This window comes from Rhamphochromis sp. 'chilingali', assembly GCF_963969265.1.
Source record: "Rhamphochromis sp. 'chilingali' genome assembly, chromosome: 9".
Classification (NCBI taxonomy): domain Eukaryota; kingdom Metazoa; phylum Chordata; class Actinopteri; order Cichliformes; family Cichlidae; genus Rhamphochromis; species Rhamphochromis sp. 'chilingali'.
Genome location: NC_137936.1, coordinates 22,662,118 through 22,688,529, shown reverse-complemented (window position 1 = coordinate 22,688,529; position 26,412 = coordinate 22,662,118). Strand labels below are relative to the sequence as shown.

Sequence of the window (26,412 nt, the reverse complement as noted above, 5' to 3'; positions counted from 1 at the left end):
TGATATCCTCAAATCAGTCACTTAATCAAAGTGAGGAGATTAAGGCCCCCACACAAGAAAGGGCACTGTAATAAGATTTGCTCAGCACTGCTAACTAACAACCAACTACTGAGTCCAGATCTAACAGTAGGAACTTCAAAGGTTTTCAGGTGTTGTTTGGTTGTTTCCTTTAAGCATTAATCCAAAAGTAGCTCTTTACTCCTGCAGAACAGTTTAACACGGTTGGAGCCACCCTACTGTGTTCCTCCTAAACATATTGTCACTAATTAGCAATTTAACAGCCACACTCTAAGGCATTATGTGAAGATTAGAGTTACTTATTTTTAGTACATCATCTGTCACAACTGATTTATCTTGCAACAAACAATGAGTAGAAGTTAATTCATTACAAATGTTCTCTGTGATGAATGAGTACAAAGCAGTTAATGCTCAGGCCAGTTTTTGCTCGATAATGGTGCTGGGGAAAGAACCCCGATGAAAGTGTGCATGAAAGACTGCAGGAGATCCTGAAAGTGCACACATTTGTTCAAAATGACTTTGACTCGGAGTTCATTACCAAGCCAGTAGGCAGTGTGACCACTGCAGTGCAATTTGATGCGTCATCCAAGTGAAAACTTGAGTAATGAATTAAACACTGAGGTGGTTTATTAAGTTATGAGTAACTGAAGTCTTCCCCTTTGGCATTGTCTTGACTCTGCTGCAGAAGTGTTGCATGTTGAAAAAGTGGAACTAGGAAGTCTTTTTTTGTTTTTTTTCTGAAGAAAGGATTTACTTATCAGCTCTTCACTTGGCAGCAGTAGGTGTATACTCCTAAAATATCTGTCAGGCATGCTCACAGCAATGCCTGCTAACATTTCTTAAAGAGAACAGTCATGTCATCATGCAGTGATTAGGTGTCAGTCATAGTTAATGATTTCTTTTTCTCTTCTCCTTCTCTCTGGGCTTTTGGTCCTTTTTTTGCTTTCCAGATATAGTCAGAAGGAATAAAACACATACTGCCAGTCTAAAGAAAGTTGGCAGATGTGCCTGTGGCGAATTATTAAATCATAGTAAATGTGACAGGCGTGATTTATTGGATTGAACATATTTGTTGTTGGTGTATTTTTGTAACGGTTCGTAGATCCTGTTGTATTTGTTAATTAGAAAGCGTTGGTGTGTGTGGTGTCATTTTTAGTTTAGACATCTTACAGGTCTCTTAAAATGAACATTGAAAGTTGCAGTGTAGTTTTGATGGTGGGAGTTGGGCAGTCTGCAGAAAATGGCAGGAGGTGCAGTAAGATAAATATGATTATAGAGGATTATATTGATTCCTTTTAAAAAACATGTGGATTTCTAGAATTGAATAAGTAAAGTGTTCCCACTAACTTCCTGTGACTCTGGGAGTTTAGTCAAGGTTCAGTGTACATGTAAAGGATGATGATGATGATGATGATGATGATGATGATGATGATGATAATAATAAATTTTTATTTATGAGCATCTTTCAAGTCACCCAAGGTCACTTTACAATAGGATAAAACACTTAGTAAAACAATGGCAGAATAAGAACAATAAAACAAAAGCACAAGATAAAATTAACAAACAGTGGATTCACAGTGAATATGCAGATTTGAACAGATGAGTTTTGAGTTGGGATTTAAACTGGGGGAGAGAACCAATGTTTCTTATTTCTGGGGGCAGAGAGTTCCACTCCACAGCCTGGGAGCAGAGCAGCTGAAAGCTCTGCTTCCCATGGTGGTGAGGCGGAAGGAAGGTACAGTAAGCTGGATAGAAGAAGAAGATCGAAGTGAACGGGCAGAACAGGTAGTGGTTAACAGGTCAGAAAGGTAAGGAGGAGCCAGGTTATGAATGGCCTTGAAGGTGAGCAGAAGAAGTTTGAAAATTATCTGGAATTTCACAGGGAGCCAGTGAAGTTCCTGAAGAACAGGGGTGATGTGCTGGTAGGAGGGGGTTCTGGTGATAATGCGAGCAGCAGAGTTCTGAACCAGTTGGAGCTTATGGAGGGATTTTTGGGGGAGACCATGCAGAAGAGAATTGCAGTAGTCAATACAGGTAACAAGACTATGGACAAAAATGGACGTAGACTGGGTGGAAAGAGAAGGAAGCAATCTGTTAATGTTACGTAGATGGAAGTAGGCAGAACGGGTGAGCTTATTGATGTGAGATTTATAGGAAAGTGAACTGTCTAGGATGACACCAAGGCTCTTAACCTGAGGAGAAGGGAAAACTGTGGAGTTATCGATGGTGAGTGAGAAATGGTTTGCCTTCAAAAGGTTGGATTTGGTGCCAATAAGGAGGCTCTCAGTTTTATCCTCACTGAGCTTTAGAAAATTAGAGGTAAACCAGGATTTTGACTCGGATAGACATTCTGTAAGGGAGGAAGGTGGGAGGGAGGAATCAGGTTTGCAAGAGAGATATAACTGGGTGTCATCAGCAAAACAGTGAAACTGAAGATCAAATTTGCGGAAGATGGTACCTAGAGGGAGGATGTATATTATGAAGAGACTGTGTCTGACAGCGTAAGCTCGTGTTCCCGGCCTTTCCCAATTGTCAGTACCTTCCACATGTCACAACTCTTGGGAGTCCTGGAGTAGAGCAGCGTGGATTGTGGCATCATGTTTCTACCACAGTGGTGGCAAATGCATAAACCATACCCTGTGCTAAAGCGGTGTCTTGGTGTATTCATCTGCTCTGTTAAAAATGAGCAGACATTGATGGTGAAGGGAATGTCCCCAAATCTCTTCCCTGTCACCCTGACATTGAGTATGATTAGTATTTTGTCACTAGAAGGTCCCTCTATACTTCTCACTGTCTTTGTGGCAGGAAGGAGCATTCACAGAAGGTCATTTGTTGCTTGTTTTCTCTGCTTTCTGTCCACAGTGTGAAACTTAAATCAGATTTCAGTTCAATTAGACCACCTTTTCCCCCTCAGGGCTCTATTTAAGTCTAGTAGACCAAAAGGTCGCCAATCTAAGAATAGAGCTGTCAGTTAGCAGCAGCCTGTTTGCTGGATTCCTTTGATGGAGGGTTTCTTCGTTGACTGCTTTACTATACGTGTCTGCTACTGATGGCATCTCTTTTAATTATCTCCTTGGCACACTCGCTGATCCACTCAGATAAGCTTCAGTATTATATTACTGAGAGTGTGCTTCTCATCTACTGTCTCACCAAGCTGCAGTCAATGTGCTGTTTACTTTTCAACCTGCAACCATTATCGTGTTTCTACTGTTCACTCTTGCATGTTCCTCCTCCGTTCACCTGAGTGTGCCTGTTACTGTTAATCAGATCAGTTTCTAATACGTGGTGAATATAGATGAATTGATGACGTTTTGTTGTACTTAATCAGTTCATTCTTGATCAAGCTGAATTTACAGCAGTACACGGCTATGTGCGTCACATGCCCGTCTTATATTGTCATAGATAAAGTTGCATAATAAATGTTTCATGGGCAGTTGAACAGACCCACGTGAGAAACCCCTTTTCTGGGGCCATAGGCAATGCACAGTCTTGAGCATTCATCCTTCCTTTTTTTTTCTCCTGACAGAATAACTAAATGAAATCACACTGCAGGGCAACAGACGACAGATAGAGAGGAGCACAAAAATGCACCACCCTGTCTTTGTAGAGCTGCTGTAAACACACAAGATTTCAGTGCATTGCTCTCTCACGCTGCCGTGGCTCTCTGAATATTCCTCCTCTTAGCTTCTCTTCATATCCCTCCCACCACAGCCCCCACCCCCCCTCGCTCTCTCTCTCGCTCTCTCACTCTCTCTCTCTCCCCTTCCATCTCTCTCCTGTGTGCACCGTGCTGCTTTATGCTCAGCACAGGGCATACAGATGTAAGTTTAATCCAGGCAACAGTGAGAGGTGAATATGAGGTTGCCCTTTTACTAACATGCAGTAGTATTGAGTCGAATATGCATCAGCCAGCGTAATTGCCGAGGCGGACCTAGAAGGAGAGATGAAAACCTCCTGGATCTGTGTGTCGTGTTTTATTCTTTCAATCTCTCTGTGTGGATCTACGCGTTGCTACTCTTAAAGCTTGGCACCAAGAGGTGCAATCTTTAGCACTAAGCTCAGTTTTAAAAAGGAAATTCCAAGACTCTGAATCTGCCTGCAAGCTTCTGATTAATAGAAAAAGCAAGAAGAAGACACCCGAGACAATCGAGGAAAAACTTAGTGGAGAATCAGCGTTTTTCTTTTTTTTTTCTTTTTCTTTCTTTCTTTCTTTCTTTCTTTCTTTCTTTCTTTCTTTCTTTCTTTTTTTGTTAATTTTATTATTACTTTAAAAGAAATTGTTGCTTTATCCACTGCATTGTGTCAGACTTGAGTTTCATGTCTAAAGTCTGCAGTGACTGCAGGTTTCTATAATGTTTTGCTTGAATTTGGACTTCGTTTGCCAGGACTTTATTTTCACCTGATCAGCAATCCATCACCATTTTCACACATTTCCTTTGCCCTCCCACCTCTTGTACCTTTTGTTTTTGTTTTTTCTGCAACATTTTGTGCTGGACAGTCACTCTAGAGACTGGGCAGTGATTTCTTGCAGAGGCGCAGTGTGAAGCTCGATTCTTGTGAGTGAACAGTCTCACATTCCCAAGAGGATCCTTGGGCTCTGCACCTCTTGGTGTTTTCCTCTCCTTATTCATAAAGAGGAGAGTTTAATTAAGGAATCTGCAGTTGGGACAGTCGGCCAGAAGCCAGGATGCAGGTGTCATTAGTGTGCACGGATCATCGTGGAGGGGTAAGCCGCAACACGGAGGACCGGCTAAATCGACAGAATGCCAACAGCCCCAGCACAGGCACCCGCAGCAAGTTCAGAGCAGTGGCGATGGTGGCTCGGAGTCTTGGACAACTCTCTGTGCAGAGTGTGCCTTCCTCCAGCGAGCAAAGTGTGAAGACTGGCATGAAGTATAGGTAGGGCATGTCTTAACAAATTTGCATCTGGCTAAATACCAAAACTTCAAGACATTCAGCATTTAAATTGCCACAGCCAATCAAAGCAGATTTTGAATGATGGTGGCTGTCAAATTCTGTGACTCCACCAAGACTACTTCACCAAAAATGGATGTATTGTTTTCCCCCTTGATGTGCTAATTTGTTTTTGTTATTCCTTTCCGATTGATGACACCTGCCATGAGTAAGTTATCAAAATCAGTTATTGAAATTTACCCAAAACTTTAACTATTGAGCAATGAAGAAAGATTGTAGTTTTAACTGATTTTATTTCTATTTAAGATATACTGGAATACTCCCTCTGTAGTTAATTACTAGTACTTTCTAGTATTATCTCTAGTGCACTACTTAATACTTAAAACTACTTAAAACAATAATATGGTAGTTCCATAAGTATCACTGCAGATTGCTTTTAACTTGGTGTAACTAGGTTGATTGTATTTCAATTCACAACTAAATAAACTGATGCCAGTTGTCAATTGTTATGGAAAGAGCATGCTAATGGAAATTGCCATTGACATCATTGAAAAATATTAACACGTTGCACTTTAGGTTCTGCCTGCAACATTATAAATGTTAATAAAATACTGCATTGAATTTTATTCCACCTCCCCAGACAGCTGATTACTGATTATGTGCTGGTAAAATAGCTTCTTCTATCACTTAAGGCAAATTATTTAACCCGTGTAGTGGACATGAAGACTGATGACTGTTTGTTATCTAACACAGGACATACTTACCATTTAAGCAAAGGTTTTCCTTTGGAAATGCCTTTAAATTAAAATGCAAATGTGTTCTACATGTGCAGTGAAACGTTCAGATTAGTCCAGCTTTGACAAAAGGGCTGAAAAAGCAGCAGAATAATAGTAAATGTGGAATTGCTTTAAATGCATATTGAAGCACTGAGGGTAAAAGAGTGAATTGCAAATTGAACCATAGTACAGAACAAAGAATTCTGCATGCATCAGTGAGAAAAAGCAGTTCACCTTTCTTTTCAGCACCGTGAGGTGCAGCGCATCATGCACTGCAGCAATCTGGTCATTAATGCAGTGGATCCACTTTGCATAGGACAGTTGATTCAGTCTTATTTTTCAGTAATGACTCTCTCTGTATATTTTCCCACATGTGACTCAAAGATGATCAAAGGTTGATAAGCTTATTTAAAAGGCCTGCAAGAAAAAGCAAGAAAATTTAAGAGCCGTATGAAAATTTAAAGAAACATTTTATCCATTTTAAATAGCAAGTTGCTGTTGTCTGCTATATATACTCACCGACTAATGTACTTCATGTTTGTAGTCTTGTGTTGCTAAGGTATACTTTCTCTTTTTAAATGTTTTTTTTTTTTTTTTTTAGGTACAGTGATTAAAAATTTAGTCAAATACTTTTTTTGACTCAAGCCACGTTTGATACGATACGTGGATGTTTGATTTTTTGCAGGACAATATAGGAAAGTAAACAATACCCTATCAAGAACATATTTTTCAATTCTGATCATTTTATTAGTATAATAACATCTTGAAGCTCAAATCTAAAGGCAAGAAAAACTGAAGGTAATGTTGTGTCAGTCAGTTTACATTTTCATTAAGAAATGTGAAGTGTGATTGTTGACTGACAACATGGAGAGCTGTTTGGAGGCAACACATCTATCCTCAGTACTGTTTTCAGAAGCCACATCACAATCCTTTGCATCTAATTTGCTAGCGGCAGCCTCGTCGTCTTGGCGTCATTATTGAGGCTAATGACAGTGAATGAGTAAAATCATTTTCAGCTCAGGGGGCCAGTGGCTGTTTGTGTTCTTGTCTTCCTCATTGTAGTCCAAACTACATAACAGGCTCGGTGTTTGTGAACCAGACCCATATCTGATGTAAACTGAAGGTAATGCAGGTCTAAATGTAGCATGAGGCTCAAAGAATCATGGACTGAGGCTACAGCATAGTGTTTGTGGTTTTGTTTTGAAGAGATGCGACTGAAAGGGAAGGAAGGAAGAGAGTGAAAGCAAGAAAGGGAGATTGCTAAGGTTAATGCTGGTGTAGGCCCTTTGCCCACGAGGAAGTACAGTTGGCTGGAGTGATCTGTGCTCATGTCACTTTGAAACATGCCTCTTGGAGGTGAAGCTTGTAAGCCCTTTAACATGGCCTTGCATTTTGCTTTTTATCCTTAAGCATTTTCTCCTCTCTGTTAAAGGAAGATTGAATTTTTCATTATGCTGATTTGACAGCTGAAGAGGTTGGTGGTTTTATAACTGTGGCCCAAAAAGAATACAGTTAAAGCTGCCTTATCCACCCAAGAAAACTTCCCCGAGTATCCTCACTGCAGAATAGCAGTGTGAAATTCACATTAACTTCATTTGCATGCTGTCCTCTCGTTTCCTTGAATGGCAACTTTGGACCAAGACGGTATTTGTTTGTGGGCAGGGATGCAGGTTGAGGAGTGACCTCTCCCCACAAGGCCAAGAAAATCATCAAAGTGAGCGTCTCCTTCCTCCGGGATGGAGGGATTGCAGCGGTTTTATTGTGCTGCCTGTAGTTCTGAAATGAGACACTTTGTCTGTCTGGTTAAAATAATCAGGCGGGACTGTGAGAGCCTGCACCTCTTCTAAGGAATGATTAAATGCCTTCAGTCAGGACTGAATTAATGACGCACACAAAATGGCTTGTGATTATGTAAAGTAGTTCTTCTCGAGGAATGGAAGAATATCTGTGAGACTGGGCAGGCAGTGCAGGTGGAGAGTCAATCCCATAAGATCCCTGCCATTCACAGTCCACTATCAGCTCCTCACTCAGTCACCCAAACCGTGGCTGACTCGCCTTCAAAAGAGATAGTTTTACATCCCACTATGTTGCAAATAAACTGCTGCAAAGTAATGCTGAGGTAAATGGGTTTCTGAACGTATCGCTTTTCCGCTGGGCTGCCATTTTTGTGCTTTGTGCAGTCAAACTGTAAGAATTCATCTTAAACCGTTGCGCTCTAGAGAGATATATTTCTAAGCATGCTCTTTGTTCTTTGCCACAGTCCGCATCAGCTACAAAACACTTATGCTGTGTTGCACTCGGTGTCGTTTACTGCATAGGCCATGTAAATCAGAGCTGACTCATCTCCTCCCCTGGTGTAAATCTACAAGTAATTCGCCTTAGCCCAAACTGTCAGTAGGATTCCTCGCACGTCTGGAGGTCCACTTTTAGTTGTAAAGTTGACAGTGAATCCCAGCCAAAGTAAATAACTACTGGCAGTGTTGTGTAAGCGAATGGCATTTAAATCCCACAATTGCGTTGTGTGAAATTGTCATTATCGATAATGGAAAAAAGAAAAAGCTTGGAGCCTGGAAGCCTGGGGGTGTCTTTGTTTAGTGCACCTTGAAGTCACTTAATGTAGCAGATGGCAGAGATACTGTTACAAAAAGCGAAATGTGAGTCGAGTGTCAATTTTCCGAGTTCTGAAAATGAAACATTTACACACTAATTATCACCATACAGCTTTAATGTTATTAGCTGTGACTGTAAGATTGAAGATGCATCCGCGGTGCTCGTTTCTGGCAACATTTTAGTCTGTGTAAGGATTTGTTTTTTGTTTTTAAGAATAATGAGTATGAGTGTTTCTTTTTTCCACTATTTCACTACACAAATACCACACCATGCATCGCTACGGCTCGGGTGACAAAAGCTGTGGGTGTGAGATTTGGGGCGTCGTGAGTGTGGGAGCCTGCTGGGACGTTTTCCTGCCTTCTGAGGGCTCTCGTCATCAGGGAACCAGCTTTCCACAGCCTGCACTCCCCCTTAAAATATGAATCATAAATAAGCCGTGGTGGTTGAACAGAACAAACATGCAGCAGTACAGTTTGGCTACTCTGAAGTAAATACTAAGCATAATCCACAGTACAGATTCGAGGCCACAGTAGCCACTTAGGTACCATCTTAAATGTGTACAGAACATTCGCCATCTGTTTGCTCTGGGCATGTGGGGAGAAACTGCCAAAGAGTGGCATGGTTCATTTATTGATGTACTCTCACATTTCAGTGTATGTACCAAGGTTTTGACTGTATCGGTGCACAGGAGAGTGAGTAAGCTTGGGCGGTGGGGGGTTTGTTGTAAGATATTTAGCCTATGTATCTGTAAGCGTGTCTTCATGTAAGCTGCTCTTTATTTGCCTCACTGATAGAGTTTAATTAGAGCCTCTGTGTGCGTGTCCTAGCTCCACTCATTTTCTCTGCATGTTATTTTCATAAATGCACTAGAAATAGCTTAGATTTATTAATTCTGGTGTACACTGCCAAGAAGAGGTAGTGTGCAACAGAATAGATTAGCATTAAAGTGTGGATGTCTTCTACTGTTTCCTGAAGTATGTTTACAGTGATTTTTTATAACTCCTTTCATTGTATTATTTTTTTTTTAGCCTGAAAGGTTAAGCATAACTGTAGGGCATAGTATAATACAGATTTAGTAAAAAGTGTGATTATATTCAGTATGTACATAGTGTTTTTAAGATTATAGATTAGCTTCCATAGCTGGCTGTTAGTGTGGATACAGTAAGGAGACGGTTTATATTTCCAAATTAAAAATCAACGGACTTGCCGTGGCAGTGAAACGGCATTTAATCTCGTGTTCTGGATTAGAAACATTTGAACTGCATCTTATGTAATACGTAAAAACAAACAAACAACCAAACAAAAGTATTTCAAATATGAGGATCCAGTACAGCACAAAGCTAGAGCTTTAGCTTACCCAGCATGATGCTTAGTCATGTGTATTATGAATATTTAACCTCAACATTTTTTTTTTTTTTTAATTAGCCAGATGGTATGTGCCTGCTCCTAATTGACACAGCACCCAGTGTAATCTCCTTCTTATCAGCAACATCTTTTACCAGCGTGTTTTTAAAACCTCTGATTACAGTTTGACAGTCATTTGTTTACATTAATGATTCATCTCTTTTGCTTCTGTAAAATGTCAAATTTGTGAAAAATATGTCAGTTTTCCACATTTAAAACCCGAACATATTCAGTTTACAGTCATAGACGTCTAAGCTATACAAGTGAAGTTTAAAAAATGAGCCATTGTTACAAAGAAAACCATCATATTTATCTTTATATGCTCACTTTGAGTCAGATGTCAGTGGCACACTTCAGAAAAAAACATTTGTGGCACAGTTTGACTTCCTCTTGTGTGGAAACTGATTAGAACTGTGTGCTAATTTTTGGAATACAGATGTTTATTCTGCCTGTTCAAAAACTTGTTTAAAACTACAAATTATGTAATTATTTATTAATTAAATGTCAAACTTTATTCATGTTTGATTTCTCTGAGAAATCAGAAAACCTCTAAAATTAATGTTTCTGTTCAGGAATGCAAGGAAATGAATGCAATTTGGCATCCTAATTAAAACATTGTTTTTCCTTTTTTTCCCTTCTTGCTCTTATGGAAAATGGTAAATGTGAAAATTCTTGGATAACAACAATAATTATATTTTAGCATTAAAGCTGTAATTTAAAGTTGAAGACCTTGTGCATACTGGTAGATTAACCATTACAGAAACATAAAAAGTGATTTTGGTCACTGTATTACTGTTAATTGTGTGTTAAATGGGTGGTGGTCTAATAAATTTGTTAAGCACCGTATGTTATAATGTTTGAAAAAATTACTGTGGGTTACAGGCCAGTTTGGCACCCAGATTCATTTGTCCACAAGTTGTTGTTGAAACACTTATAGCTCCAAAATGTATGTCATTCAGCATTGTTGGTGCCTTCACAGATGTTCAAGTTCACTATGCCAAATGCATTAATGAACCCCTGCTCATTAATGGTTGCTGTTTTTGAACTATGCATTATAGTTAGAATACATAATTTAAAGCAAATAATAATAATATTTTGATCAAATGCTTTCCACCTGTTGAGTTTTGCATTTGATGACACATTGACAAACTTTGTTCACAGATAATGGGTTTCAGAGTGATTCCTGAGCCAAAGTAGTGATTTCCAATGCAGATTGTCAGTTTTAATGCAGTGCCAGCTGAATTTGCATTTACACGTTTCAACTCCTCGAGAAACAGTGTTGTAGCTGCAACAACAGAATTTAGGCTTTTAGTTCTCAAAACGGGACCGATTGTCTGTGAGACATCTTTTAATCATCGATTTATCAAATAATTGTTGTAGGTGTGTTTGTGATTTATCTTAGGTTAAGTTGAGAAGTTATTACTTTTAACAAATGTTAAAATGTTAAATTCGGGGATGGCTCAAAGGCCGATACTGCTACACTTGAGTATCTGGTGATACCTAATACCATTGTTTCCCCTCTCTTAAACAACGAATCTGTTAATCATGCATTTGTCAATGACTGAGCTCACATATCAGCTGTGAAACCAATCATGGCAACTTTTTCCAAGGATCAGCTGTGATTAAAGAGACTTTTGTTACTCGTCTACGCTATGCTGTAATTTGGGATAATGGGTTGTTTTGGATTATGCCTTTTCTTCACTGATATCTAATCCCAGAATCGCAGCTGGTATCAGACCAATATTGGTTCTGAGTACAGCTTAGTATGATATTAAAAACACAGTATACAGTATGAACCATTGCTTGGACTTGGAATACCCCGCAGGTTCTGCTAAGCTCCCATTTGCTACTCTCCAGCACAAAGCAGAAGAGTTTCCATTCCTGTAGGCACGGGCAGATTTATCCCCAGACAAGAACCTCTGAAAATTCCTGAGTTGGATGAAAACAAATTCAGCCTTGGGAAAACCCTCTGAGCCAACAATCTGTTTAGGTCCAAGAAGAAAATAAACTGCCATTGACAGCTGTCTTAAAGTGCTTCACTGCCACTGGCTCTGTGTTTTTGGCTGTGGTGTGTAGATGTTTTCTATGCACAATATTAAATCAAATTTGACATCTTCTCAGGCTGCTGACAAACACGGCACTACAAGCAAACAGAATACAGTGTTAAACAGAATACATTCAACAAAGGAAGTTAACTCCATAAAAATGGCATAATATAATAAAATTGCAACTTCAACCTAAAAACAAATTGCATTTTTGACAGTTGGAGGAAACCCCGTGTTGGTTGCAGTTAATGTCATAAATCTTCTTATATTTTCTTGAGAACACACTAATTTTGCCTTGGCCACACGCATGGATAGTAAATACTCAAGTATTGCACCACTCATTGTACTGTTGTATGAAGACTTAAATTCATATTTAGCTGGGACGTCTATCCTGACCTGTTGTATATGTGTTTTTGCATGTAGATGGAAGGTTATGCTTACGGTAAGGTGGTTATTAAAAAGTTACGTGATAGTGATAGGTCAAAGATTGAGATTTGTAACGTAGATCTCTACTGTTGTCTGCTTCATGGTGCCTATATTTAAAAAATGTGCATGCTTTTAGAGAGCGTGGGGAAATTGAGTGCTGTGCTAAGCTTTTTAGCTTCATTATAAGAGACACCTATGAGAAGTTTGATGTTGATTTTCTCTTTTTTCTTTTAGATCAAAAATAGATTTAGCATATTGGCTAAAATGTCAGAATATTTATGTTAATTTTTTTTTTTTTTTTTTTTTTTTTTAAATCCACCCGCCTGCAGTCAAAACTCTCCCTCACAAATCCATCTTTGGCTTTTTTCTGGAGCAACACTATGTTTTGTTTTTTTTGTTTTGTTCCAAGAAAGGTCATCCTGCTAGCAGCAATGAACAAATCCTCAGGGTGTAGGAAGTGCACAACAAAGGACTGAACATTTTCATGTTTCATACCAGTAAGGTGAATCCTGAGGTAATTTGATAATTAGGCTTAACATGCTGTATACTTCAGCTCATACAAAGCAGATAATGGTAGTGTAAATTTTTTGGCAAACCAAAGTCCTCCATCCTGTTCTTCTCTTTGTTTATTACCTGCACGTGCAAGCGAAACCACTGTGGTGCAGTGGTTAACAGTGCTGCATAACAGGTTATGGGTTTTCTCCAGTTACTCTAGCTTCCTCCAAAGATATGGTTTGACTGATGATTCTAAATTGGCCGTATGTATGAGGGTGAATGCTTCTCTGTATCTGTTGGGCCTGCAACAGACTGGCAACCTGTCCAGGGTGTATCCTGACTCTCACCCTGTGAGATCTAGGAACCCTGAATTGGATAAGGTTGCTCAGGTTTGTGATAGTTTGCTATGTTAGCATCTCTGCATATGACAGTTTTGACTTAGATGTTTCTTGCACACAATTGCGACGCAAACAAAGGTTTGGCTACCTTGCACCATCCTCATCCTCCAATTGTATTTGCAGACGACAAGGTTATCTCCACGTCTCGCCTAGTGGTGAAGTAGATGAGGGAGAGCCATTTTACATGTATAGAAAGGGAAATGAATGAGTTACGGTAAGAGTTTTTTTTTTTGTTTGTTTGTTTTGTTTTTTAAAAAGGTCCACTTATGGCCAACATAGTTGGTAGGTTAAAGCATTTGTTATTCTTTGTTGTTTTGACTGTTACAGTTCATTGGTGTGTCTCTCAGCAGCAGCAGTAATAGTTGGGCCCAGACAGTGAGTATTATTGAAGGTGGATAACTCTACCTTAATGAATACACGTAGTTACAAGTGTGAGTCATGCAAATTTACACTAGTAGACTAGTGGAATCCATGAATAAAAATATACAGTTGCAAATGAGCGTAATGAGTGCCCTTAAAGCCCCCCCCTTCCTCCCTCCAATTGTCACATAGACTTGAATGGAGGAGAAAAACCACCTGCAGCCAGTGCGAGCTGGTGGCATTCAGTGTGTGCTTTCTTTTGAAGTTGAAGCCACAGATGAGGTTGTATTAATAGTTCTACTCAGTTGGCATAGCTCTCAACACATTAATCTTTGCAGCTCTGTGACCTTGTTTCCTCATTCATCACTCTCAACTATGCTAGTAAATCTAAAGCACACAGTTAGAGTAGGATCCATGCATTAAATAAGAATTGTATGTGTTGTACCACATTATCATATCAGTACATCAATATGTAGAGCTCATTAACAACTCAAATCTTGAGAATTGTGTTTTTGATCAGTTTCTTTTAAGGCAGTGGAGTTCTCTGCCTGATCTCTTGCTGATTTAATTGGTAAATGGTCTCCTGGCTAACTGGGTTTAGCAGAACTAATCTGGGATCAAGTGTTTCACATAGTTTGACTGCTTTGTGGAGGGCAGATGGGATGCATACACATACGCACATAAAAACAGTGAGCAGTGGAGAGGGCCAAAAATAGCACAGCTTTTTTCTTTCTTGTTGGTAGGGGGCTGTTTAGCCAACGTAAACAAGAAAAATACTGCAAAGACACTCTTAATAAGGCAGAAAAAAAACTAGCTACAGGGAGTGCAGAATTATTAGGCAAGTTGTATTTTTGAGGAATAATTTTATTATTGAACAACAACCATGTTCTCAATGAACCCAAAAAACTCATTAATATCAAAGCTGAATGTTTTTGGAAGTAGTTTTTAGTTTGTTTTTAGTTTTAGCTATTTTAGGGGGATATCTGTGTGTGCAGGTGACTATTACTGTGCATAATTATTAGGCAACTTAACAAAAAACAAATATATACCCATTTCAATCATTTATTTTTACCAGTGAAACCAATATAACATCTCCACATTCACAAATATACATTTCTGACATTCAAAAACAAAACAAAAACAAATCAGCGACCAATATAGCCACCTTTCTTTGCAAGGACACTCAAAAGCCTGCCATCCATGGATTCTGTCAGTGTTTTGATCTGTTCACCATCAACATTGCGTGCAGCAGCAACCACAGCCTCCCAGACACTGTTCAGAGAGGTGTACTGTTTTCCCTCCTTGTAAATCTCACATTTGATGATGGACCACAGGTTCTCAATGGGGTTCAGATCAGGTGAACAAGGTGGCCATGTCATTAGTTTTTCTTCTTTTATACCCTTTCTTGCCAGCCACGCTGTGGAGTACTTGGACGCGTGTGATGGAGCATTGTCCTGCATGAAAATCATGTTTTTCTTGAAGGATGCAGACTTCTTCCTGTACCACTGCTTGAAGAAGGTGTCTTCCAGAAACTGGCAGTAGGACTGGGAGTTGAGCTTGACTCCATCCTCAACCCGAAAAGGCCCCACAAGCTCATCTTTGATGATACCAGCCCAAACCAGTACTCCACCTCCACCTTGCTGGCGTCTGAGTCGGACTGGAGCTCTCTGCCCTTTACCAATCCAGCCACGGGCCCATCCATCTGGCCCATCAAGACTCACTCTCATTTCATCAGTCCATAAAACCTTAGAAAAACCAGTCTTGAGATATTTCTTGGCCCAGTCTTGACGTTTCAGCTTGTGTGTCTTGTTCAGTGGTGGTCGTCTTTCAGCCTTTCTTACCTTGGCCATGTCTCTGAGTATTGCACACCTTGTGCTTTTGGGCACTCCAGTGATGTTGCAGCTCTGAAATATGGCCAAACTGGTGCCAAGTGGCATCTTGGCAGCTGCACGCTTGACTTTTCTCAGTTCATGGGCAGTTATTTTGCGCCTTGGTTTTTCCACACGCTTCTTGCGACCCTGTTGACTATTTTGAATGAAATGCTTGATTGTTCGATGATCACGCTTCAGAAGCTTTGCACTTTTGAGACTGCTGCATATTTTTGACTTTTCTGAGCCTGTCAAGTCCTTCTTTTGACCCATTTTGCCAAAGGAAAGGACGTTGCCTAATAATTATGCACACCTGATATAGGGTGTTGATGTCATTAGACCACACCCCTTCTCATTACAGGGATGCACATCACCTAATATGCTTAATTGGTAGTAGGCTTTCGAGCCTATACAGCTTGGAGTAAGACAACATGCATGAAGAGGATGATGTGGACAAAATACTCATTTGCCTAATAATTCTGCACTCCCTGTAGCATCATAGCTGTGTGAGAAATCGTTGTGCGTTGAATCTGGAGATTCTGCTGAGATTAATTTCTGATATTGGATGCCACCAGCTCTACTTTTTGCTCACCCAAGTTTTCCCTTTGATTTTGTTATGTAATTTTCCCACCTTAGATCAGCTCTAACAGTGGTGAGCAGTGTGAGCAGATGTATTATTTGGTAAGAGTACAGCTTTTTTTCATAGTATTGTAACGATGGTTAAGTGTTATTGTACATGTTGGTTATCTTTGCACACTGTTGTTGTTCTTTAAGATTCATGTTTGGTTGTGCTGCAGGAAGTAGGGAGGGTGGTGTGGAGGAAGGGGAGGGGGGACCTGGGTTCTGTGTTGTGTGGGTGCCAGGCTGAAGAGAGGTGTAGCACGAGGGCGCTCTCCCCTGAGTTAGCAACCCGCTTGCTTATGTGCCGAATAAACGGACAAACTGAGACCCAACCGTCTGGTTCTTGTGAACGTTACATTGGTGTCAGAAGTGAAGAAAGAAAAAAGAACCCCGGAACGCCCGACACCCTGTTGCTGGCGACGCTTGCCGTTACGAGACAAGGATGTTGCCGGGCAGGATTAAGAAGGAGACGGAGGAGAGGGAGGTTCGTCCGCGCTCGCCCGCCCATGGAGTGAGGGAAACGGCGCTGCGGCTGTCTGCCGAGGCTGGATTTTCTCCAGGTTTGACTAGGCTCGGGAACTGTTCGCACAGCGGCCGCGATTCCGGCGGGAAGGAGTCGACCTCGCTTGGCGCGCCGTCACGTGATGTAAACAAACATGGCGGCGCCCAGCAAGCTGCAGCGCATATAAAAACGCCTAAGTTCAGCGGCAAGACGCCATGGGAAGTGTTTATCGCACAGTTCGAGCTGTTAGCTGTTGCAGCTGGCTGGTCTGAGGAACATAAAGCTCTCCAGTTGGCTTTGTGCCTGTGTGAGGATGCAGCTGCATGCCTGCTGCTGCTAACCGAGGAGCAGAGGGGAGATTATAATGCTCTGGTCGGAGCACTTCAGAGGCGCTTCGGGCAGTATAACCAACCAGTGCTGCTGAGGTCGGAGTTCCACAACAGACGCAGATTGCCAGGTGAGCCCCTCCGCATTTTGGCCCATGAAGTCGAGTGCCTTTGCCGGAGGGCGTATGACAGCATGCCACCATCAGTGCAGGCGGAGTTAGCTCGGGACCAGTTCCTGCAGGCCCTGAGCCCTAAAGAGCTCCGTATGCAAACTCAGCTTGCTCGGCCGGCCACACTCAGTGCAGCCCTGGAGCTAGCGTTGGAGAGGGAGATGCTTGCGGGATCCTCTGGGGGCGCTGATGACGCACACGTGGTGAGGGCTGTGTCAGCACCTGTGGAACAGACGGAGACGCCAGCGGGCCTGTGCAGTTTGGTGCAGGCGGCTTCGCTGCAGTCGCCTTCCCCTCGGGCTGGCCCACACCGCCGACCGCAGAGCTGCTGGGGATGTGGACAAGTCGGACACCTCATCAGGCAGTGCCCCAAGCTTGCAGCGGTTCAGGGAAACGCCCATGGGCCCGTGTAGGCGGGAGTACACGGGCCTGGGAGAACGACATCCCCACTCCACCGCCACCCCCACCTGGTGCGGCCATCGCTGTGGGCTGGACCCAGGTTGGCGGCTTTTGCCATGTTCCAGTGACGATTGCGGGGGTGTCCTGTACGGCCCTGCTGGACACGGGGTCCAATGCAACGCTGGTCCGACCCGATGTTGTCCCACCCGGAGCTGCTGTGCAACCGACTAATGTGCAACTTAAGACTGTGACCGGTGATCTGGCCCCAATGAGAGGGAGGGGAGTGTTCCAGTTCAAGGTGGGGGACCTCGGTGTGTCTTATGCTGCCTGGGTGGCTGACGTGCAGGACGCCTGCATCCTTGGGCTGGATTTTTTACGAGCCATTGGTGGTGTACTGGACTTAGGCAAAGGCTTCCTCGCACTCCCTGATGGGAAGAAGGTGCCGCTTATTCCCCCCCCGGTCTGCACAGCATCTGCCGCGGCGTCCACCTCCACCGCAGAGACCCCTGCAGACCCGCCAGCAGAACAGCGAGCGGAGGAGGAGGAGAGGCTCTCAGCAGTGAGGAGTATCTGGTCAAAGAACTGTGAGGGGCTGACTCCACAGCAGCAAGAGAGTCTATGGCAGGTACTAAAAGAGTTTAGTGACATTTTTGCCCTGAAAGAAAGTGATGTTGGCTTGACACACTTGGTAGAGCACGTCATTGAGACCGGGGATGCCCAGCCTATTAAAGTGCGCCCCCGCCGCCTGCCCCTGGCTCATCAGGAGGCTGCAGACAGAGAGTTGTGTGAAATGATGAAGGCGGGCATCATAGAGCCATCTGATAGCCCGTGGGCCTCCGCGGTGGTGATGGTGCCTAAGAAAAAAAGTCCTAGGATGCGTTTCTGTGTGGACTACAGACCACTCAACAAAGTGACGAAGAAGGACTCTTACCCCCTTCCCAGGATTGATGAGTCTCTCGACTTAGTAGCCGGGTCCTCCTGGTTCTCCACCCTGGACCTGCGGAGTGGCTACTGGCAGGTGCCACTGTCCCCGGAATCCAGACCGAAGACAGCCTTCTGCACTAACAGGGGACTATGGCAGTTCAAAGTCCTGAGCTTTGGTCTTTGCAACGCTCCTGCGACCTTCAAGAGGCTTATGGACAGTGTGCTGGCTGGCGTCCCACGGCAACGGTGTCTGGTTTACCTGGATGATCTTCTAGTGCACGGGAGCTCCTTTGATGCTGCCCTGGATGCCCTGAGACAAGTGCTGGAGAGGGTGGCGGCTGCAGGCCTGAAGCTGCATCCCACAAGTGCCACTTCATGAGGAGGGAGGTGGAGTTTCTGGGCCACAAGCTGGGTCGTGAGGGCATCAGCACTTTGGAGGAAAAAATTCACACCATTACCGAGTGGCCCACACCAGCAGACCAGAAACAGCTCAAAAGCTTCCTAGGACTGGCGTCTTATTACAGGAGGTTTGTGAAGGGCTTTTCCTCCATAGCCGCACCACTCTTCCACCTGCTGCAGAAGGACCGTGACTTCATCTGGACCCAGGACTGTCAGCAGGCGTTCAACACCCTCCGCAAATCGCTGACAGAGTCCCCAGTCCTCGCCCCCCCTGACCCCACCCTGCCTTTTGTCCTGGACACTGACGCAAGTAATGTGGGGCTGGGAGCTGTGTTGTCGCAGGTTGGGCCGGAAGGTGAGAAGGTGGTGGCGTACTTCAGTCGGGTCCTGAACAGGAGTGAGCGGCGCTACTGTGTCACACGACGAGAGCTGCTGGCTGTGGTGGCAGGGGTGAGACACTTTAAGTACTACCTGTGCGGCACAGCATTTGTTATCAGAACTGATCATGCTGCCCTTCAGTGGCTGATGTCTTTCAGGGAGCCAGAGGGGCAGGTGGCTCGCTGGCTGGAGGAGCTCCAAGCCTTCAATTTCACTGTGGAGCACAGAGCAGGGACGCACCATTCTAACGCAGACGCCCTCTCTCGCCGCCCATGTGCTGCAGCTGGCTGCCGTTACTGTGAGAAGCGAGAGGAAATAGAGCGGGAACTCACGACAATAGACGGAGCAGCACAGCTCGCCTGCAGGGCTCTTCTGGTGGTGGATGCAGCGGAGTGGAGGGCACGGCAGGAACAAGACACAGATCTGCTGCCGGTCCTGCAGTGGCTGGAGAAGGGGGAGCAACCCCTTTGGGATGAGGTCACTGGGTTTTCCATCTGTACCAGGGGGCTATGGGCCAAGTTTGCAGCTCTCAGGCTGAAGGAGGGGGTGTTGGAGCGTGCCTGGAAGGATCCTGCCACGGGGGAGGAGAGGTGGCAGGTTGTGGTGCCAAGGTCGCTGAGGTCAGCGGTGCTGGAAGCCTGCCATGGGAGCACTGGCTCCGGCCACTTTGGGGTCTCTAAGACTCTCCGCCGCCTCCGCCAGGGCTATTACTGGGGTCAACAGCGGAGGGATGTGGAGGACTTTTGCCGCAGCTGTGATGCATGTTCCTCACACAAAGGGCCACAGGACCAGTCCCGGGCTCAGCTTCAGCAGCAACCAGCAGGGGCTCCAATGGAGCGAGTAGCTGTGGACGTCATGGGCCCATTTCCTCGCACAGACAGAGGAAACCGCTATGTTCTTGTGGCCATGGACTATTTTACCAAGTGGCCGGAAGCATACGCCATCCCAGATCAGGAGGCTGAGACTGTCGCTGATGTATTAGTGGAGGGGATGTTCAGCCGCTTTGGAACAGCAGAGACCCTCCACAGTGACCAGGGGCGTAACTTTGAGTCCAAGGTATTTGCTGCCATGTGTGACCGCCTTGGGATTAAGAAGACCCGCACCACCCCACTTCACCCCCAAAGCGATGGACTGGTGGAAAGGTTTAACAGGACGCTGGCCCAGCAGCTAGCCATCCTTACCTCAGAACACCAACGGGACTGGGACTACCATCTTCCCCTTATCCTCATGGCCTACAGGTCGGCAGTGCAAGACTCCACCCAATGTACGCCTGCCCTGCTCATGTTAGGGAGAGAGCTGAGAACTCCTGCAGAGTTGGCTTTTGGGAAGCCCCCGGACGCGCCAGAAGCACCACCAGGCCGGGACTACGCAAGGAAGCTGCAGGACCGGCTGGATTCTGCACATTCCTACGCCCGGGAGCAGCTGGCGAAGGCAGGCCTGCGCCAAAAGAGGAATTATGACATCACCACTAAGGGGAGGCACTTCCGTGCTGGGGAGCTGGTGTGGGTCTACAGCCCAAAGAGAAAGAAGGGACGGTGTCCTAAACTGGATAGCAGCTGGGTGGGGCCTTGCAGCGTCCTAGAGCGAGTGGGGGAGGTTGTTTACAGGGTGCAGTTGCCTCCTAGGGGGAGGATAGTAGCGCTGCACAGAGACCGGATGGCCCCCTACAGAGGGCAGTCCCTCCCCTCCTTTCCAGAGGGACGTGTACAGAGCGTCCGTGACCCTGCTCAGAGGGACCCCCGACCGGGGCTGCGTTCCCCTCCCTCGGACTCTTCACCCCAAAGCCCCGACGCTCCGCGCCCACCTCAGGGGCTCAGGAGGTCAAGGAGGGAACGTAGGCTACCACCCCGCCTCAGAGACTGTGTCGTTCCCTCGGGGACGAGGAACTTATTGCTGGGGGGGCAGTGTAACGATGGTTAAGTGTTATTGTACATGTTGGTTATCTTTGCACACTGTTGTTGTTCTTTAAGATTCATGTTTGGTTGTGCTGCAGGAAGTAGGGAGGGTGGTGTGGAGGAAGGGGAGGGGGGACCTGGGTTCTGTGTTGTGTGGGTGCCAGGCTGAAGAGAGGTGTAGCACGAGGGCGCTCTCCCCTGAGTTAGCAACCCGCTTGCTTATGTGCCGAATAAACGGACAAACTGAGACCCAACCGTCTGGTTCTTGTGAACGTTACAGTATGTTTTGTAATATTCTGTATCTCATGAAGGCGAAACAGTACAGGACTTAGTCTTAGTCTGAGCAGGATAACCCATAAACCGGCACCACAGTGTTGCAGGATGTGCTGGAACAAATCAAATCTGTGGCATTTACAAAGCACAACTTACAGGACTTGGGTCTGCATCTGCATCTTGGTTGCCAGATAACACAGGGCACCTTTAGAGGCTTCTGCAGAGCCAGGAGATGTTTTACTACATACAAAGGACAAATAGGCAGGGGGTGGACTTAATGTTTTGTTTCATCAGTGTATATGGCTGATATGATGTTATCAAATCTGACTTTAAAAGGCCTAAGGGTTGCATGCCCTGCTCTGTATCGCAGGACATCTCTGTCTGTAGTGTCAGCTTAATTCTTAAGCTGATAGATGCCACTGCATAACATGTTAAATAATATTGGTGTATAAAATTGTATTAATTGCCCCAGTGGGCTCTAGAAAACTTGTGTTCAGGGAAATTATTAGATGGGACTGTGTTATTTATGGGAAGTTACCCATTTAAGCCTTGGCAGATAGAAAATGTGTGACTCCTTTTGACAAGCAAAGCTACAGTAACGTGACAGATAATTATCTTTTTATTTATTTAATTCATGCAATGAACACACAAAATAAGATGGTGCTATTGGAAGCCATAGTGTCTGCTGCTTGTTTTGTGATTGAAGATGGGTTTTTTTCAGCTATATTTTTGTTGTGTTGCTGCATAGTGAGTCAGTAATCTGCAAATTACTATTTAAATAATTAATACACAACAAAAAGAGTCAGGGGTGGTCCAGGAGATCTCTCTGACTTAAAATTAACCTATAAATTGAAAGGAAAAATATCTGCAGTGATTAACATTCTCATCCAGGTTTTGTATCACGCTAATGTGTTGTGTAACACGTGTGTAAACAAACTCTAAACAGACTCCAGGCCCTGTTTAATCACACAAAGTGTGACACAGTGAAAAACCTTCCCCTTTCCACTTGGGCTTTGCGCATACTTCACATCTGTCCGATTCGGTGGGTCCTTTCTGGCTTTGTCCGTGTGGCTACAGTGTTGTTACTGTCCTGTACTGTACCTGTCTCCCTCATTATTGAGGAGGCTGTGAGATGGATGACTTCACTGCTGCGGTTCATGTATGCTGAGGCTCAGCAGGAACTTGACTCCTGCGTACCTGCAGGCCCTGGTGGAGGATTGTTGCCGAAATGCACAATGCAGTATTCAAGGCCACTCCAGTAAAATATTGAAGAGAACAGTGTGCTGACAAAGGTACATCCTAACAATGACAATGATGGAACGGTTATTCTTTTACTCCTCTCTTTTTGTACATTCACATCCACTGTGCAGTATTCATGTTTTAGCGTGCTCATGTGACAGTTAAGACAGAAAACTTTGCTTTGTAATACGCTTTAATGCACCTGATGGAAATGTTTACTTTGCATCTCATTTTCTTAATATAGTTGTGAACTCTAAAATCATTAAATACTCTGGAGCAAACATGCTCCACTGACAGTTTCAGTCAGGAAACTGCTCTTGGTGTTGGTTATCTCTGTGATGCCGCACAACAGTGTCCCGAGGGGCAGTTTTACTCATGCAATTAAGAGGCAGTTAATTGTTGATGGGCTCCAGTGGTTTGCCACAGTAGACTTGTACTGCGATGCAGCGTTAGGACACATGGACTCATTAGATCACGCTCTCTTCTCCCTCATGACAAACTTTGTTTGTTTATAAAGCAGGAGGCTCCTATATGTGATGTCATCTTGCTCTCTGATTTACAGTGTAACACGACTGCCAGACTTCACTGACCCAAACGGATCATTTTAATGAGGCTCTTCGTAGAAACAAGTGGAACACAAACAGCAAAATACACAAACTGAATTTTCAGTGTTGTTTGAGCTCACCCAAACATTTGATGGCTTAGAAAATTGAGCTTTTCTCAGAAACCAAAGAATAGAAATAAATAGACTCCATGAGCATCTATGTTGGTTTACTGACCCAGAAGTCGAGCCAATATTGTTGGATGGTAGTGAGCATGAAAGGTAAATCCTTAAGCTTAATTGTTTTGTTTTTGTTTATGTGCTAAACAAGTGTACAGTAACTGACTTAGATAATGTACGATAACAATGAGGTTTCAGCAGCTTTAGTCTCTGTTTCTGAACTTGGTGTTAAGAACACATTGAAGAAAGTGTGTTGTTAGTTACTGCAGCAATTTTATCAGTGCTTCACAGAACACCCACTCACATGCATGCATAGTCCCACTTGTTACAAGCAGCCATATAAAACGCACATCTACACACATGCACACCTTTGTCTCCCTCTCTACCCCTTTTTCATTTCAGCTCTTCTATACAGCCAGTCTTATAAAAATATATTAGATAGCCTCCCACATACTTACGTTGACTCCTGCACACGTTACATCATCTCTGCCACATTTCTTTTATCTTTTTTACACTGCCAGATTATCTCGTGAAGGTGTTTGACCAGAAGCAGCACGTTTGGTTTTGTATTTTTAATGTCTTAGATCAGAAAACTCTGAAGTAATAAAATATTGTAGTCGTCAGGTTTTTGCAGACCAGAAGAGATGGTTTGATTTCCTTGTGAAATGATTATATAACAGTGCTCATAACAAATCTGTTATGATACTGAGGAACCACAGGCATATTAGAAAACTTTAAAAGCTTGCACAAGCAAAAGCTTGCACAAGCTAAAGACCTAACCAAAGCTGTGATTGTCAAGCAGAGGGGTCTGTCTGGACTGTGATTGGCTCAGAGACGCCAGCTTTAGGAGCAAGTTGTTGTGTGTAGTCAAGCTTCCGCATTGCTGCAGGGGATTTTAGTCAGATGGCGGCTGAGGGATCCTGGTGTGCTGTGAGAAATTTCAGTGGATGTCATGGTGGGACTGCTTAATACTCACCCCCCCCCCCCCCCCCCCCCCCCCGGACATTTTGGTGAGCACAAACACCTTCTCATTGTCAGCTCATACGTTGATGTGCTTCGTTAGCCATCCCCTCAACATGTGTCAGTGCTGCACTATGTTATAATAATAATAATGGATTGCATTTATATAGCGCTTTTCGGGACCCCTCAAAGCGCTTTACAATACCACTATTCATTCACTCTCACATTCATTCGGGCAAGTTACAGATCCGTACAAAGTCTTGTTCTTTCCAGCTTCTGTCACTCCACTGCAGCAACAACCTAAAGATGAGAGAACTCTAGTGAAGCTCGATAGGGTTTTTTGTTTATTTTGTTTTTCAAACAGTCATTCCTGAAAGACTGTGCTGGTCACAGCCACCGCCTGAGGACAAAAGATCATAAATCACTGCCACCTCAGTGCGGCATTAGTTTTAATGTATTTTCCTCTGTTTTGACAGAAACCTCGGGAAGTCGGGCTTGCGGGTATCCTGCCTTGGATTAGGTAAGATCACAAGACAAACTGTTTGTGCGTGCTGTAGACTCAGTATGACAGACCGGGGAGGCCAATATAAAACCTGTTCTCTATACAGAGAGAAAGTGTTATTAAACAGAGTGTGAAAAAATTGAGTTTAAGTATGTCAGAAAAAACAAAAAGGTTCTTATTCTACTTGCATGTTTGTGTACTAATTCTCTGACCCCACTTCTCTGTCATTCCCTTTAGGAACATGGGTGACGTTTGGTGGACAGATAACAGATGAGGTGAGAGCAGATGCATTTTGTCAGCTTCTATCCATCAAAGCTTTGGAATGGAAACCCTCCATATGATCTGAGATATCCTAGGTTGCTCAAGAAGCCTATTTTTACTTTTCTGACAGAGTCAACAGGCAGACTCTAGTCCTGTGAAGCCAGCTTCATAATTAAAATTTACTAACACCTGACATCAGTGGTCTCACCCCATCATTTCCCCTCTCTGTTCCTTCTCCCCTGTTCTCTCAACAGATGGCAGAGCAGCTGATGACTCTGGCCTATGAAAATGGCATCAATCTGTTTGACACAGCGGAGGTCTACGCTGCTGGCAAGTGAGTATATCCTGTGTGGCGAGTCACTTAGGAGTGAGTGGTAGCAGCAAACATTACCAAACTGCTAATGTGTGATTGATTATGAAGGCAAGCAGAGGTTATGTACTTGCAGACTCCAGTCAGGTGTTTGAGCTATAGTGGTGCACAAATATTCCACATTTAGAAGTGATGTAATACAGAGTCAAGGTGCCAGCATGTTGTCTTTACTTATGGTAACTTACCAATATGCCAAATATCCATCTCACATTTCCTGAGAGCACTGAATTGTTTGTCTCCTAGAATACATAAAAACTGTAAAGCAGAATTTCTTTAAAACTTAAAATCTGGACAGTCGTCTGAGGAGGGGTTCTCTGGGTGACCTTCTTTTTATATAAGTTCATTTAAATAAAAGACAGAAAAGACATGACAATCACAACATTACAATTTAACATCGACATCATATGCAGAGGCTTGGAGACGTTCTGCAACAGTCCCAGGGTGGATGAATTTTCTTTTGGTGTTACAGGATTCATCTCTCTTTACGTATATTTTCCACGTGTATCTTAATTGTTTTTTGTTTTTTACAGCGGACACGCTAGAGCTGTTTTGTGACAAAGTGCATTCTAAACAAACTAACCTTTATTAAATGAATATATGACGATGGAAATGCATAAATGTTTTATTTCCATCGTTTATTTTCACATGGTTTGAGGTTTAACTGATGCTAATAATTATGTCGTCTCATTTTACCCTCTTCTCAAACAATAGTTTAATGGCATTCAGCCTCTGGGTAAGCTCCACAGTATGTTTATCTCGATGAATCAACTCCTCATTTTCTTGGCTATTATTAAAGGAGGAGAAGAAATTAATGTCTGCCTGGCCTGCTTTTCACAACGAAAAGTGCCATTTGTCAGGGTTCGGGTATTCGTGGCATAAATTTAGGGGATGGGCAGTGATGATACTTTAACCTCAGAAAGCATGTTGCTTTATTGCTGGATGTAGTGGATGTTTAAATTCCAGTATGGATTAGTCTGGCTTTGTAGTAGCCTGGGTGCTGTGAAATAATCTAAGGGATTATCCTTTGCAAATAGTGTCTCTTATTAACGGGAGCAAGTCTCCTGTTTAAATCCTCCTGAGATTATTCTATTTTTTCCATTATGTTTGGGGAGATGCATCAGAGTCCCCGTGTCTCAGAAAGGGAAATCAAAAGATAAC

The 26,412-nt window shown here is 43.6% G+C and overlaps 1 protein-coding gene across 3 annotated transcripts in view; it reads left to right on the top strand.

Moving 5' to 3' along the window:
- Positions 1-26,412, top strand: part of kcnab2a (potassium voltage-gated channel subfamily A regulatory beta subunit 2a) — a 116,417-nt gene that overhangs the window by 69,218 nt on the left and 20,787 nt on the right. For 2 of the 3 annotated variants that reach the window (XM_080891077.1, XM_080891078.1), the window contains exons 3-5: positions 24,598-24,641; positions 24,861-24,898; positions 25,139-25,218. In XM_080891077.1, coding sequence (XP_080747203.1) covers positions 24,598-24,641; positions 24,861-24,898; positions 25,139-25,218 — 162 coding nt within the window. Of the gene's footprint in view, positions 1-4,688; positions 4,918-24,597; positions 24,642-24,860; positions 24,899-25,138; positions 25,219-26,412 lie in introns of those variants that run through there. The other variant, XM_080891079.1, reaches the window with a different exon arrangement.